Source organism: Rhamphochromis longiceps, linkage group LG14 (genome assembly GCF_057381845.1).
Source record: "Rhamphochromis longiceps isolate RC_006_pf linkage group LG14, R_longiceps_female_GT1.1, whole genome shotgun sequence".
Classification (NCBI taxonomy): Eukaryota; Metazoa; Chordata; class Actinopteri; order Cichliformes; family Cichlidae; genus Rhamphochromis; species Rhamphochromis longiceps.
In genome coordinates this window covers 8214828-8229505 of record NC_140570.1, presented here as the reverse complement: position 1 = coordinate 8229505, position 14678 = coordinate 8214828, and the positions used below count along the sequence as shown (strand labels likewise).

General features: G+C 40.2%; 1 protein-coding gene across 6 annotated transcripts in view; it reads left to right on the top strand.

The window, feature by feature from the left end:
- The window catches only part of LOC146653515 (eukaryotic translation initiation factor 4 gamma 1-like), a 37384-nt gene that overhangs the window by 1178 nt on the left and 21528 nt on the right, over positions 1 to 14678 (top strand). For 3 of the 6 annotated variants that reach the window (XM_085380973.1, XM_085380972.1, XM_085380970.1), the window contains exons 2-8: positions 6184 to 6235; positions 6315 to 6436; positions 7112 to 7195; positions 9360 to 9392; positions 9925 to 9945; positions 10434 to 10628; positions 11894 to 11996. In XM_085380973.1, the coding sequence (XP_085237099.1) occupies positions 6362 to 6436; positions 7112 to 7195; positions 9360 to 9392; positions 9925 to 9945; positions 10434 to 10628; positions 11894 to 11996 (511 nt within the window). In that variant the 5' untranslated portion in view covers positions 6184 to 6235; positions 6315 to 6361. Of the gene's footprint in view, positions 1 to 5409; positions 5510 to 6183; positions 6236 to 6314; positions 6437 to 7111; positions 7196 to 9359; positions 9393 to 9924; positions 9946 to 10433; positions 10629 to 11893; positions 11997 to 14678 lie in introns of those variants that run through there. The other 3 variants (XM_085380971.1, XM_085380974.1, XM_085380975.1) reach the window with 3 other exon arrangements.

Genomic DNA, 14678 nt, shown 5'->3' with positions numbered 1-14678 from the left:
AACCAACGAGCTAATAACCAGGAGCCACCTGCTCAGCTCGACCGGGTTAGTATTTCTCCTCCTTAGATCCGACCTGTGTCACGCTTGTCTTCATTGCTGCCTCCTCTGCACGTTGTTGGACGTCTATGCTTTGTGCCGTACGTGAAATAGATGGTTGTCATATGTGCTGTCGGCTGAGGTGTGGCTGGCTTGAAGCCGGCAGCTGGGCTGTGCGTCGCGCCAGTAGCAGGAGAAACCACGTGGTAGATCGAGGTTGGGCCTAGGAAAGTTAGCAGCATGGCTAACTGCATAACATGCAGCAGCGGGTTTGTATTTGCAGATGTTTAGGGCAGCTTCTATTGTGCGTGAATATGCGTTTACTGTAAATAACACGGGAATAGATGAATTTGCCGTGTGTTTGGCGCACGCGTAAACACTTGACACGCCCCTGTGTCAAAGCAAAAGTGTCTCACAGTTTGGACAGACCGTTGTCTTGACAAGCTTGGTGTAAATGTCTCTGCAGTATCTGTGTCATTCATATGTATACATACACACACACACACACACACACACACACACACACACACACACATATATATATGGTGGGGGGCAGTCAAACGCTGGTATTGGTGGTATGTTCACATTTAAACCTTTTGATGATCACTTCGTCTACTGCAGCAAACACGAGGCTGATGTTAAGGACTGCAACCATGTGACCTTATCTGGGAGTGTGGGTCCAAAATGGATGCTGTTTCTTATAGATGGCATACAGTCTATATAGCTAATACAGGCAGGTGTTTATTGTCTGTCTTGTCTCTATCAGTGAACATTCATATTTGATATGCAGTGGTTTCAGACAAGCTTTATTTGGAGGAAATGAATAAAACTCACAGCAGACAAACACATGGAGCCAGCTACTCACAGTTTGCCGAACATAAGGATACTGCCGAGCATCCTGTTGTGAAATTTGAAAGCCTGGAGACTGGGCATGTGTGGGTTTTGGCAGAATGTTACCAGAGGAACATGGGGACAGGACCGAGAAGGGGAGGGAGGAGACAGGCTGTGCTGGCGTGATGCTGTGTCACTGCAGCTACGTTCTAATTGTATGTTCATCATTGTCAGAGTGGGATGCCTGCTTGTCACAGACTGTTGATGCTCAAATGGGATGATTATTGGTCAGTGTCAACAGCGGAGTACAGACTGTAAAGTATTGTTTTGTTTGTTTCATCCATACTGTTTAATTCACTCCACTTCAGAAAAAAAAATGTCAGAGGAATTATTAACCAGGCTGAGAAAACAGTGACTTGAATGGAAATTTATAATGTCTAATAAGATAAACTTGAAAAGTATGAGCAGGGTTAGGGCTTCAACAAAAAAAAGGAAGTGTAATAGTAAAAAGAGCGACGAGTAAGATTGAGGTGGTTTGGACATGTGTGCAGGAGGGATAGTGGATATACTGCACAAAGGATGTAGAATACAGAGCTGCCTGGCAGGAGGAAAAGAGGAAGATCTCAAAGGAGGATGGATGTAGTGGAAGAGGACCTGTTGCTGGTCAGTGTGACGCATAGGGTAAGATGGAGGCAGATGATCTGCTGTGGCGACCCTTGAAAGGAGAAGCAGAAACAAGATGATGGTAAAAAGCTGTGAGCTTTCAATGGGGATTGTATAAATCAAGTTGTATTGAGCAGATTTGTGGAAAATGTGGTAATGCAGCTTTTCCTGTGGCTCCTAATCAAAAACGGTATTTAAAAAAAAAAAACGGATGCAACTTCCTGGTCTGAGATGAAGCCAGTATGGAAGTGGTCTAAATCCACTTCCATACTTTGTGTGGCCTTTCTAATGGCCAACACAGTGTGACTCCCATGTTTACGAAAGGGTCCATTTGTAGAGAATTGTTTGTGAAAACAGCCCTTTGCTTCCTTGCTCTATGACCTCTTTAAAGGCTTTCCTGTCAGTCACCATTTTATCAAATACAGAATTATGTTAATTTTATAAATTATGATTCTCATTAGAAAAACAGCAGTAGCTTGTAATAAAGCATTAGGCAATGAGTGTGCAGTGTCCTTTGGTTTCCCGGTCAGGGGACCAGCATGGTTGTGGTTTGGTCGTTTGCTGTGGCTGCATCTATCTCAACTCAGTCCTGAGGCTTTTCTAAATATATAAGCCTCTGCTTTGAGTGTTTCTCTTGTAAATGCCCCAACTTTATGTAAGTGCTATTTTAAATCTGTGGACTATCTCTGGGAGAAGCAGCACAGTACAGGAGGAAATCTGACAGAGTTTATTTCCTGTTACCTTTCTGCTTAGGTCAGTGAACTTGAATATTGACCTAATTTCTTCTAAGTGTGTTGGTCCTGTCTATAAATGACAGAACAAAAACACAACTTTGCAAAATAAGCATGTTGTTGTCTTTGCATACTGAATTAAAACTATAGTCGTCGAGCATTAAAGTGATCCAGCGAAGCCTACCACTGCTGGAGCTTTCTGAACTGCGTTATCACAACAGACTACACAGTCACTCACTGTGACAGGTACAAACGTCAGGCCAATAAAATGTGTACAAAAGTTAAGTTACTAAGGTCATGTGCATTTGCAAATAGGCTTTGTGCAAAAGCCTGAGAGACGAGTGGTTTAGTTTATAGTATTTGCAGGCATGAAAAAGTGACTTGCATTCTTGTATCTTTGATTGTTTTTTCCACCGCTGTCTCCCCCAGGCAGGAAAGTTTGTCTAGTTCTAAGTGCAGATGTGGGTTTTTTTCGGGGGGGGGGGGGCGGGGTTGGGTTTTTTTTATAGGTTCAGTAAACAGTTGATTTACAGTAATGTCTCTCTGGGTAAAGGGAGTCTAAATCATGTGTGTTCAAACACAGACAGTGGTTACGCCCTTTATAGGAGACATGACAGCCAACTTCACTAGCAGCAAACTTTGGTTACCGACAGCAGAAGCTTACGTAACCGTTGAAGGAGCATGTTTCCCTGTCAGTCGTGCTGGCTAAATTTCCACAGTGCTGCATGTCAGAGAAGCTCAAATGACTGGCCTGTGTGTTATAAGGGGATGGGGTGGGGTTCAGTGGCGGTGTGGATGACTTTCCTCTGCCCCCCACCCAAAAACAAAAAACCCACATTCCTGCAAGAAAGGTCGACCACTGGGATCTTTGCTTGTACAGTAGGCTATTCCCGGGTTTATTTTTGGTGCTTCAGATTTTAATATGTGAACACTAATTTCAGCAATTCATTACTGGATTATATACAATTTTAAGACATGCTGCTGAGCTCACTTGACTGATGTCAGTGGACAGAAAGTGAGTCTGTTATAAACAGTGCAGTTTGTGTTTGCTGCTTGATTGGATCTTCTAAGTATCTACATATCCTTCCCTCTATCACATAACCCTTATCTGAAAGAAAACAAAGATATGAAGTTAAACTGCCGGTGGTAATTCAACATAATTAAAGAATTACATGTGCTGGTAGCAGCTGCTATGCTGTTAAAATCTGAATTTTATCATGCTACTGTTGCATACCCAGTGTATGAGACTTTCATGTGTTGTAACAGTTTTGAAGCCACGATTCAAACTGCAATATAGACCATATTTCCCCCATGGAGATCTTATTGCCTACTTAAAATAGGATAGTCTGGTAAAAGCTATAATGTTATATTGTTAAGGAAATGGAGGACCAGAAATGCATCCAAATAATGGAATTTATTTTCTTCATGGTCATCTGATAAAGCTTGTTATTCGTTTTTCATGCAAAACGCAGAGGTATGAAGCGAGCTGTAGATTTGGAGAATGGCTATTTTCCTAGTCGTGTAATCTGTGTCTTTGTGCTTGTTGGTATAGACAGATAATGTCTGAACTGCTGTGAAAAATGTTCCTTGGAGTCTTGGAGTTGGATAATGTGGTTTACGACATTATCTGCAGATGCTCTTTCTGACATGGTGCATGCAGTGATAGTATTAGACATGATGTTGGCAGAGTGTGTCAGGAAACGGGGCCGCTTGCTCACTATGATCTTACCAGACTTTTACCTGGACATTCCTCACAACATCACAGTCTGAAATCAAATAGATCTTATACTGGAGAGATTTTGCCCTCTCACTCACACCTTTGTCTGGGGATGTGCTGAAAAGTTGAGGGCTGCTGCACATGTGTGAAAACGGCTTCAGTGTGATGCAAAATGACTGGAGTAGGTAGCTTTTTAGTCTTAGGCTCTCTTTTAGCCCTGAGATTGTTTACTTAGCATTTGGTTCAAGCCAGCCCAGCTAAGCCTAACAGTCTTTCTATGGATGAGCCTGTGAACTGCCACCTATCTCCCTCCTGCATTCTTTCCTCACTTATATTGCTGCCTTCCTTAAAGCTCTGTAGCTCCACTATGGTGTGAATAGTTCAATCAATGTCAGGGATTTCACCTGCCTGTATAGAAATCCTCTTTGTTGAAATTGATTAGATTTTTGTCCCCTTGCATTTATGTATTGTTATAGTCATAGAAACAGTGGTGATAAATAAAATTTGAATTTGGATAACAACTATTTCTGTAGCATGATTTCCTCTTTGAAAAACAAACAAACATCCGGAATCATCATGACTCAGGCTTTTTATTCTGCTGCCTCAGAGTGTGAGTACTTCTGTATGTGTATCAGTAAAAAGAGCGTGTGTGTGTGTGTGTGTCAGCGACAGTGATAGCGATAATGTAGTGTTTGGGCTATGAATACCAGATGCGTTTATTATTAGTGAAGACTATAAGCTAGGGAGAAATCTTACTATGTATCTTACTATGTATGACATACGGAGATGACCATTTAGTCAGCAGGGTGACTGTTTTGTTTGAGTGTATCATCATGTGGTGATCAGACTAAATGGAGAGCACATTTCAGAGACTGAGCAGTTGGAACAATAGACAATGGCAATCTGTTGTTGTACACAGAATTGTTCTGGTAGGTGTGAGCTGATTCATGCTCCCTGAATTTTAAAACAGTTCAACTTTGGTTAGCAGTATTGATCTAATACAGTAGATAGGTGTCAGTGCTGATAGTGATAGTGGCGTCACTAAATGACCACTGTACAAATCTGCAAAAGTGTTTCTTTGTCATTAATATAAACTTATTCATTTGAAGAGTTTCTCCACTTATTTAGGATGCACCCAATCAATAATCCCCCCCCCTTGTTTTTCCTTCACAAATATTCTGCTGCTTTATCAGTATTGGGGATTCAGACAACTCACAAATACGTTTTGGGTTTTGTTTTTTGTTTTTTTTGGTCCACAAAACAAACCTCACAGCTGGAAGCCCAATAGGGCTGTTGGGAGTCCATAGCGACAGGTTAGACGACTGCCGCTGGGGGGCGGGGGTGGGAAATTAGCATATTTTAACAGGGAACAGCACACGCCATTGGTTGAATTCTTCATGCTTACTACGTAAAGACTGCTGTTGTTGATAGCAGACAGTCTGGCAGTTTATTTCTCACTCCTAGCATGTTATCTTAAACATATGCAGTGTCTAAGGTACTTACTACACGGATGTCCGCGGAACTGTTCAAGGTAAAACTGTAGTGGGTCATTGCATTTACCTGTGTTTTTAATTGTTGTAACTGTCAAGCTTATCATTATATGCGTATTTAATGCTAATACTAAAGAGGAGCTAGCTAAAACGATATATTAGCGTACTTAGCGGTTGTTCAGTGGGGTTAATTTATCTTGCAACACTGAGGTATAACACTTCAGGTTTAATGTAAACGAGTGCTCAAATTCAATTTATTGGCTATTGTTTTTCAATTATTATTTTTAATTTTACAGTCAAGTTTTACATAGCACTATGATTGAAATGTAACATGTTTCAAGTCAGAAAGCTATTGAACTATTTTCACATTCAGAAAACGTGTGCTATTAAACAGAAAGTGCATGGAGGACAATGTTAGCTGGCTAGCTTTTAAAGTTAAAAACGGCTTCAGTGCTTTGTTAGCTTTATGTTTCTTTGTCTTTATCTTTGAGTATATCAGCCTTTGTACTTAAACCAAAACAAGAGATGTTTCATTGCAAATGTGCTGGTGGTGATAAATACTTTATAATTCAGTGTGGAATTGGATATTGTAGACTTTATATATTTTTCCAGCCTGTTTGTAATGCAGCTGTTTAAAAAGTAGTGGCTGTAAAGTTTAAAATGTGATTCAAGCTGATCATTGTAAACAAGGTTTTTCTTTCTCTTTGACTTTTAGGGGAAAAAAATACCCAGCGTAACGACACTTGGACCTTAAAGGATTTATAAATGTAAGTCTAGTGAAGGCTCTCACTTTTTTATGTAAGACTTCAGGTAAACTGCAACTGCTATCCACTTTAATACACTCAGACTTGTACACAGGTCCACATCTGCCTCCCCATGCAGAGCTCCATGAAATGAATAAAGCACCACAGCCTATAACGGGACCCCCATCCACTCCCCACCCTGCCCCTTCCCCCGGCCTTTCACAGGTAAGATGCCACGCTACTTAACTCTGCATATTGGCTCTACAAGGGTGTGGTTTTCTTTCTCACTGTGTATTCTCAAAGAGACAGGGCAGTCGTTCAAGTGCTTTGTGAAGATAATGAAAAGTAGATCACTCAACAATAGAGGTTCTCTGATAGAGGACAGCTGCAGCAGACGCAAGTCTTGTGTTTTTTGACAATACTGTGGAAAGTCCCACAGCAGTTGATGTCCTCCATAGTAATTAACTGGAACGATGTCTATGACTGTCTTTTTCAGATCATGCTAACCTCTAACATGGCTTAAACTTGAATATTATAAATGGGCTCCAGTTGGAGTCGAGCCACAGATTCATAAACACACTATGAGCTTATTATTATTATCTTGCCATCATATTGTCAGGGGCCAGAATAGCCTGCGGCATCTTTGTAACTATCCAGCTAAACACTGTTATTTTTAATTGTGATTTTATTTATTTTGGTGTTTGTGTGTTTTTTACTTTGTCTCAAAAATAGCTATAAAGTACTTACTTGCCAGTTGTCTACACCCCATAAACATAAATCGGAAAAGATGTCTGTAATATAAACAGTAAAGCCTTTACACGGTTGTGGGACTCTACAGCCTCACCTTTTTGGCTCTCTTAAAGCTCTTTTGCTGTTGTTCTCACTTCCTGTCTTCTGCAGCCCTCATTCCCCCCTGGGCAGCCCCCGTCTGTAGTGTTTGCCACCCAACCTCCACAAATGAACCCAACACCACAACCCCGACAGGTAGGCCTGCTCACTCCTCAGAAACGACTGTTCTATCAGGGAACATATTATCTAGTCAGAAGCATGACAATTTACAAATTGGATTCATTGCTTTCCACACAAGTTCATTTTTGTGGTGCAATGCAAATATTTTTGTTTATTTCTAACTTGCATCTGATCAGTCCAGACAAACCACGCAGGGTAGAAATGCTATTGTGCAGTTTTGCAAAACTTCTACTCACTGGCACTATCCTAAACGTATAGGGTTCTTAGAATTAGGGCTGAACGATTATGGAAAATAATCTAATTGCGATTTTTTTGCCCCAATATTGCGATTGCGATGCGATATGCGATTATTTTTTAAGGTCTTTGTCTTCTGTATTATTAAACAAAGACAAGCAATACATCATATAGTATGGCCAATACTATATTACATTAATTTTAAACTGTTCTTTCCTGGAAGACAGACCTCTGTTATGATGACATGAGGTGATGCATGAATTGATGACTGACATTTTTATTTAACTTCTTCAATCACAACAGTATATTTGAACATACACAATAGTTTATTTTTAGCTTACAAACATCTGAGCATAAAGTGCTGACAAGGAACCCTGGTGTAAACATTAAAATGAAAGTCAGTACAATGTGCAGATTGCAGAAATATACATAAAAAAAATCAGTGGCTTTACCACACTCAGTTTTTCGACATCTGTGAACTACTAGACAGTCATTCAATTAAAAAATAATATTAAATAAATAAAACTAATAAATAAAAAATACACACATCTTACTGATCTCTGCAGTCAGTAAATTTACACATAAAGTGCAAACATAATAGCAATTGTATAAACACACACACAAACACGCCTTTAAAGTTTAAAGGCGTGAAATTGGACGGTCTAGCCTTCTGATTAGCTAATCAGAAGGCTAGTTCTGATTAGCGTCACCGCTGTCTCGGTGGAGTTTAATAAACTCGGCCGTCTGCTTCTTGCTATCTAAAATATAACCAGACACTGGCGTAAATTCTCAACTGTCTCATACTTCTGTTTAATAAGTTTTCTGTTTGACGTTTAGTCAGCTGTGTGAAAACCAAGGAGGAACCCACCGGGGGATTAATAAAGTTTTATTTTGTCTAATCTAATAACTTTAATCTCAGCCAAACCGATTTACTCACGAACAAACAAAACACTGAAAAAAGCCCAACAATAACATTTTTAGGTTGTCTAAGTGACTTATATATTACGTTTAACCCGAGCAGCAAAACTCCGCGGTGATCTGAAAATGATGTGCCGGGAGTTGTGCCGTTCTCGGCCGCATCAGTAACCCTCGAGCTCCCGGCTAGCTGTCGAGCTGGTGGGTAGCAGACGCCTCTGAAAACGTCGAAGCACTTTTGCAAATATGGGATATCTTGATAAACCAAGCAGATATTTGATGTTTACACAACTACTTTCTCGCCTGAAAATATGTTAAAAGTTTATTTTGTGACCCAGAAAGATTAGTATGAGTAATTTTAAAACTTAGTAGCGGCCGCCATTGTTGGAAACTGGAGTTTGGCTGGGCCGCGCTATGAATTCTGGGATATGGTAGTAATTTGGACAGCCTTCGGCGTGTCGCTGTGACGTAATCGGTCTACAAATGCGGCCTCAGGAGGATGCAGCCCATGAATTTGGACATGTCCAGAGTATAATCGCAGCCTTTGCGGTTAGAAAATTGCACTTGATCATGTCGCGATATTATCGCAAATGCGATATATCGTTCAGCCCTACTTAGAATGCCTGCATGTCTGTTTGCAAACTTTCCTCCAGCTCTGTGAAATGTAAACAGTCACTGTGGTCTTCATTACATGTCTTATGAAGTATTGGAGCTTAATCTACATGATCTAAATTCTTTTGTTTCTTACTGCCCCTGATTGATTTGAGTAAATGCAATCAGCTTAAAGGCAGCTTGATTTATACATTAATATCAGATCTATAATATTTTGTATGTAGCCTTGTAAAAAAAATTAAATAATTAAAAAAATATATAGGGCAAGCTAAGAAAAGCACATGCTATGACAGCCATTTTCATATGATGAGCGCCAGTTGGAAACGTACAGAACTGAAATAACCTGTTAGTGGGGAGTGAAGCATGGAGTTTGAGCTTTTGTCTATAATCTCTGTCCTGTCTGCCTCTCCTCCTCTAGTTTGCCCCCGGGCCCCGGCCTATACATCAACAGGTACTAACAGCACAGCTGACTAACTTGAGGGTGGGAGGGGAATTTCACCCATTTTAATGCATGTGAGAAGGCCAAGATTTCAGGAATAAAATGACCACAAACTGGTGGTTCCTGATTCAGAGACTACATGATAATATTTTTAACATTTTATGTTTATTTTATGTTTATGTAATTAACATTGCCCAATAATGCAAAATTAACTTGATGATAACTGAAGTTAATGTTTTAAGTAAATATTGAATTTACTGTGACAAAAGTTAAATTGCATTTGGGTTATGCTTTATAATAAAATGCATAAATGTTGCACCAACATTTCAGAAATTCAGCTAGGCCTGATTCACTGGGATTCACTGTTGTGCCTTTTATCTGCATGCTGCTTGTTAATTCACTGCTTAGCTAAGATCGGGTGGTTTCTGGGCGCTTTCCTCTAACTGATTTTCGTGCCTTCTTTTTCTCACTCTTTCTCTTGCCACCTTCTTCTTGCTTCTATTGAATGTGTGTCTATGTGTGATCTGTGCTTGTGCTGCTGAAGGGAAGCTTCAGATCGCTACAGGTAACTCAGGTTTTCTCTTTCCTCACAGTTTTTCCCTCCACTTTTCCCTTCTTTCACCCTCTGGAGGAGTGCATATGTGTGAGCCTAATATTTGGCAGTGTTGTGCTTTGTTGGCTTGGTGTCATTTTTCTGGCTACAGCAGTTAGCTCCCAGGCCATCAGCAGAATGTCAATGAGGAGGCTCTGAATGAACCAGCATTAGCTGCTTTATCTCTGCTGGCAGACAGGGCCAATATGTTTCCAGTTGGAGTCGAGCCACAGATTCATAAACACACTGTGAGCTTATTATTAGGCTGAACAAGCTAGTTTCCCTGGGTCCAAGAGATAAAATAATGCAAAGGGCATTTATTCATGTCAGAGGTTTCAGAGAGGTAGCAAATGGTCCTGTTTTGTTTTTCTTTCTTCTCTGTGGTCCATCACACCATATTTCTTCTTGTCTTTTTCACAACCCACACTTGCTTCACCTTTGCTTTTCTACTATCTTCTTAGCCCTACTACCCCAACAGGCCCAACCTGCCTCCCAGCAGTGGGCCAAGAGGTGTCCCACCCAGCAGTGCTCCTCGGTCTGTGACCCCCACCCATGTCTACCAGGCAGGCCCTGGCTCCCAAATGATGATGATCCCCCAGCAACAGTTGCCCTTTCCCAGTTCGCCACAGGGACCTGCCTACATCATACAGTCACAGGTAGGGGGCACAACTTGTGTGTGTGTGTGTGTGTGTGTGTGTGTGTGTGTGTGTTTATTATTTTTTTGTTTGTGTTTCTGCTAGAGGTTTTCTTTGTATTGTATTGTAGGGTCTATATCTTACAATATAAAGCTCATTGAGGCAACTGTTGTGATTTGGTGGTGCTATAAAAATAAGATTGAATTAAATTGAAAATATAGGTTTGTTAGCTCTATTAAAAATGCATTAATTTTTTTATTAGATACATTTTGTAAACCCTGCATCCACAAAATCAGGCTTAGTGACTCAAACTGCTCAAAGTGGTTAATGGTGCAGAGGCATTTGTAATTTTGTTGCAGAAATTACCAGGATTTCTACTTTGATTACTCAGAAAATGTGGTCTGGTCTTCTTATCCAAATGTGTGAAAATGTGCTGGTGTCTGGAGATACCCATTTGCAGCTACTTGGGTTGTAGAGGTGCTTCTCATTTATAAATAAAGACAGTTTGGTTTCTGTCTGTTTGCACATCTTAAGGACAAAAAAATGTCATTATTCAATTATATTCAGACACAAGAACACTTCTGAGGCGAACTGTCTCCTGCCGTACTACATTTCAAAGATGGCAGCCTTGTATAATGCACTAACCTCTTTTGAGTACCAATATGTCAAAGTCCTGAGAAAAGCACCTGAGTGTATTGATTTCACCTTATTTCATAGCCAGTATGTATGTAGTATTTTCTCCTCAACATACCACCAGAGTTTTGAAGCTGTGTGTCACATAGTTTAATCCAGCCACATAGTAACACACATACTTCCAAAATGCGAACGGTGTCCCATTTCACAAAAATAGAAAGCAAGTGCACAAATGCAAAAAATAGAAAGAAAAAGGAACAGGAAAATGTAGCAACATTACAGCGGTAATGGATTGCTTATTTGGAGAAGTAACAAAAAAGCAGATTACTTTTTTCATTACATTAGTTTTGCAATTCAGATCCCTCCCAACTGTAAAGCATCATGGAGGGATCCTTATGGTTTGAGGCTGCTTGTAGTCACTGAGGGAACAACAAACCAAAGACTGAAGGCAGAATTCTTTATAGTTTTTATAATATTCAAGTTTTAGCCCATGTTAGAGGTTGGCACGAAATCCTTGTAATTCCAAAGTGTTCACATTTTTTTTGCTTCTACAACTTTAATGATCTATATCTGTATCTAATGATGTTTTGTTTTGTTTTTCTCCATTTATCTTCTCTTCTATCTTCCACCCGCTCTCTGGTTTGCCCCCTCAGTACCGGTCACCAACCTACGTTCCCACACCTCAGCAGTTTCCAGTCCCAACGGGCACCCCAGGCTATTATCCAGGCACAAGCCCTGCAGAATATGGTACTTACGGTAAGAGGTTTTACCTGGAGTCTCATCTGTGCCACTCACCTAGTAACAAGCACCATTCTTACACTTGGCAAACTAAATCAGTTGGAGAGAAAAACAATTATGAAGATCGATGGTACACTTTGTAATGAAACGCAAGGACAAGTTGCAACAAAATTTAAATAGGAAGGGTGAGAGGAGAGGAAAATGTTAAGTGAAAAAAACACCACCCAAAATAATAAATTTCATTTATACGTGCCTTTCAACATACTCAAGGAGCCCTTAGAAGCAATTAAACAAAAGTATATCTTAAGTATAGATAAAATAACGGTAGGAAAACACCATATAGTAAAAAGTCAATACGTCTTAAACTAAAATCAAACGGAATAGAGAAGCTTCAAAAGATGTGTTTAAAGACTGACTTTAAAGATGGTAAGACTGTCAGAGTAGTGACTGTGCCGTGGGCAAGACTTCGAAAGACGCGGGGCTACTTGGCTGAAACAAACAGCTGTTATAGTAAGAGCAGCATAGGAGGAGCATCTCAGTATGGGAAGGAGTGGCAATGTGAAGAAGTTGGAGAGAGATGGGAGTGCAAGATTATCAAGAGACTTGAAAGTAAGAAGCAGAATCTTAAAAATTAATGCAACATTTTACAGGAAGCCAGTGAGCTGTGTAACATGTCATTAAATCCTCAGTAGTTGCTCACATCTTGCACAGTGATCAGCCTTTAGCTGAAGTCTTCTTTGTTTTTTTTTTTTGTTTTTTTTTTTTTTGAGGAATCCTGACTTGTTACTCTTTCAGTGTTTGTCTTCATGTAAGTGTTTACAAGAAAATAACCGTCTTCCCTTAATAAACTACACGCTTCTGAGATTTCTAATAATTACATTCATCTTGTCCCCTGCCACCCACTCATTATTTATGCATCTCTTTGTGCGAGACACTTCTGGCTAACATGAAATGAGAATGAACAGGAGTGGAGTATAAGGTGTTATAAAAAGCAGTGACAATTTTACAGACCGTGGGAGAGAGAATAATCAGGAAAGATGACCTTCTCTCAGCCAGCATGGACCATATGACCTTAATGAATAGCAGTTACAACTCGCACTGTGTTCCTATTGATGGGTGTGGCTGCATTCCCCAAAAAGTTTAAAGTTGCTGACTATTCGTGTCAAAGTGGTTATGTACAAATGGGCCCACAACAGCATCCTTAGAAATCTGCACTTAGCAATAGAGGTAAAATTTATGTATATCACAGTATAAAAGCCTTCAATGATTATATTTAATACACACAAAAGTGTCTTCATTTTACATTTACTCATAGTCCTTTTGTTCCACATCAACTGAGTATAGCTGCAACGGACACATTTATTGCTGATCATACGTGCTGTGCCTCCATCTAGTGGTAACTGTGTGTCATTGGACCATAAAACCTAGTGATGCCCTGAAACAAACTTGCTGACCTCCTCCTACCAGGCATTTGAACTATGTGTTGTCTTTGTTGAACTGAATGCAGAGGCCTCAATGCAGACCTGTAAAAACACAATCCTTCCTATGAGACTGCTCATAGGAAGGATTCCACTATTGAATGTGGAGTATGTGTATGTTGGGTTGTGCATGGGACAGTTAAACTGTATAGGGCTGAAGGTCTGGTGGACTTGTGCATTAATTTATGGGAAATTCACATGTTTGGCATATATAAATTTATATTTTCAGATATTTTGCAGTTCCTTTCTGAACAGCAGTCTGTGTGCGTTTGACTGAAGGCATATTTATACCCACCACTGTAACCCTCACAAAACAAACAAACACACTCTGAAAATGGTGTTACAAATGCTATTGCAAGCTGCTCTTTGGTGTCATTTTGGCCAGTCGTGGACCTGTTCACTTTTGTAGCCTGGCACACTGTGTTGGAATGTATAATCATATTGTTTTTTCCCACTGATATCATAACAAGGGCTCAGATCATTCCAAATTACACAGAAGAAGATGTTGTAAAGGCATGAAAAGCAGAGACTTTCTGGAGAAACTTTTGGTAACACACACTCTGCAAGTGTGGCGCACCCTTGGCATTAGGGATGGGTATCGAAACCCGGTTCTTGTTGAGAACCTGTTCCCACTGTTTCAATTCCTTGGAATTGTTTGGCATTTTTGCAAACGATTCCCTTATCGATTCCAGTCGCCCCGAATGACGTCACCACGTTGCGGAGCGTCATTTACCTGGCAGGAAACACGGCGCCTAAGCGGCTCAAACGCTCAAAAGTTTGGTCATACTTTACGAGAACAGATGACAACAGGGCAACTTGCAATACTTGCAAAGTAGATATTTCATTTAAGGGAGGAAACACTACGAATATGCAAAAGCATTTGCTCACAAAACACGTGATAACCTTAAATGAATGTCGTGTTTTTTAATTCCGCTCCGGACTCGTGAATCTCAACCCAGCAGCAGCGGTAACGTTTGCACGTCCTCTCCCGTTAATATGGCAGGTAAATAATCAACTAATAGTGCATATTATGGTAGCGCGATCTGCCTTATTACAAAACCTGCCATTACTGTGCATTTAGGTGACCATGATGAGAGAGACATCGTTAAACAGAATCGAAAATGGAATCAGAATCGTGAAAATCTTATCAATACCCAGCCCTACTTGGCATCACTATAAATTATGGCGGGACAGTGGTCTTGTCACATTTGGTGTGTGATAC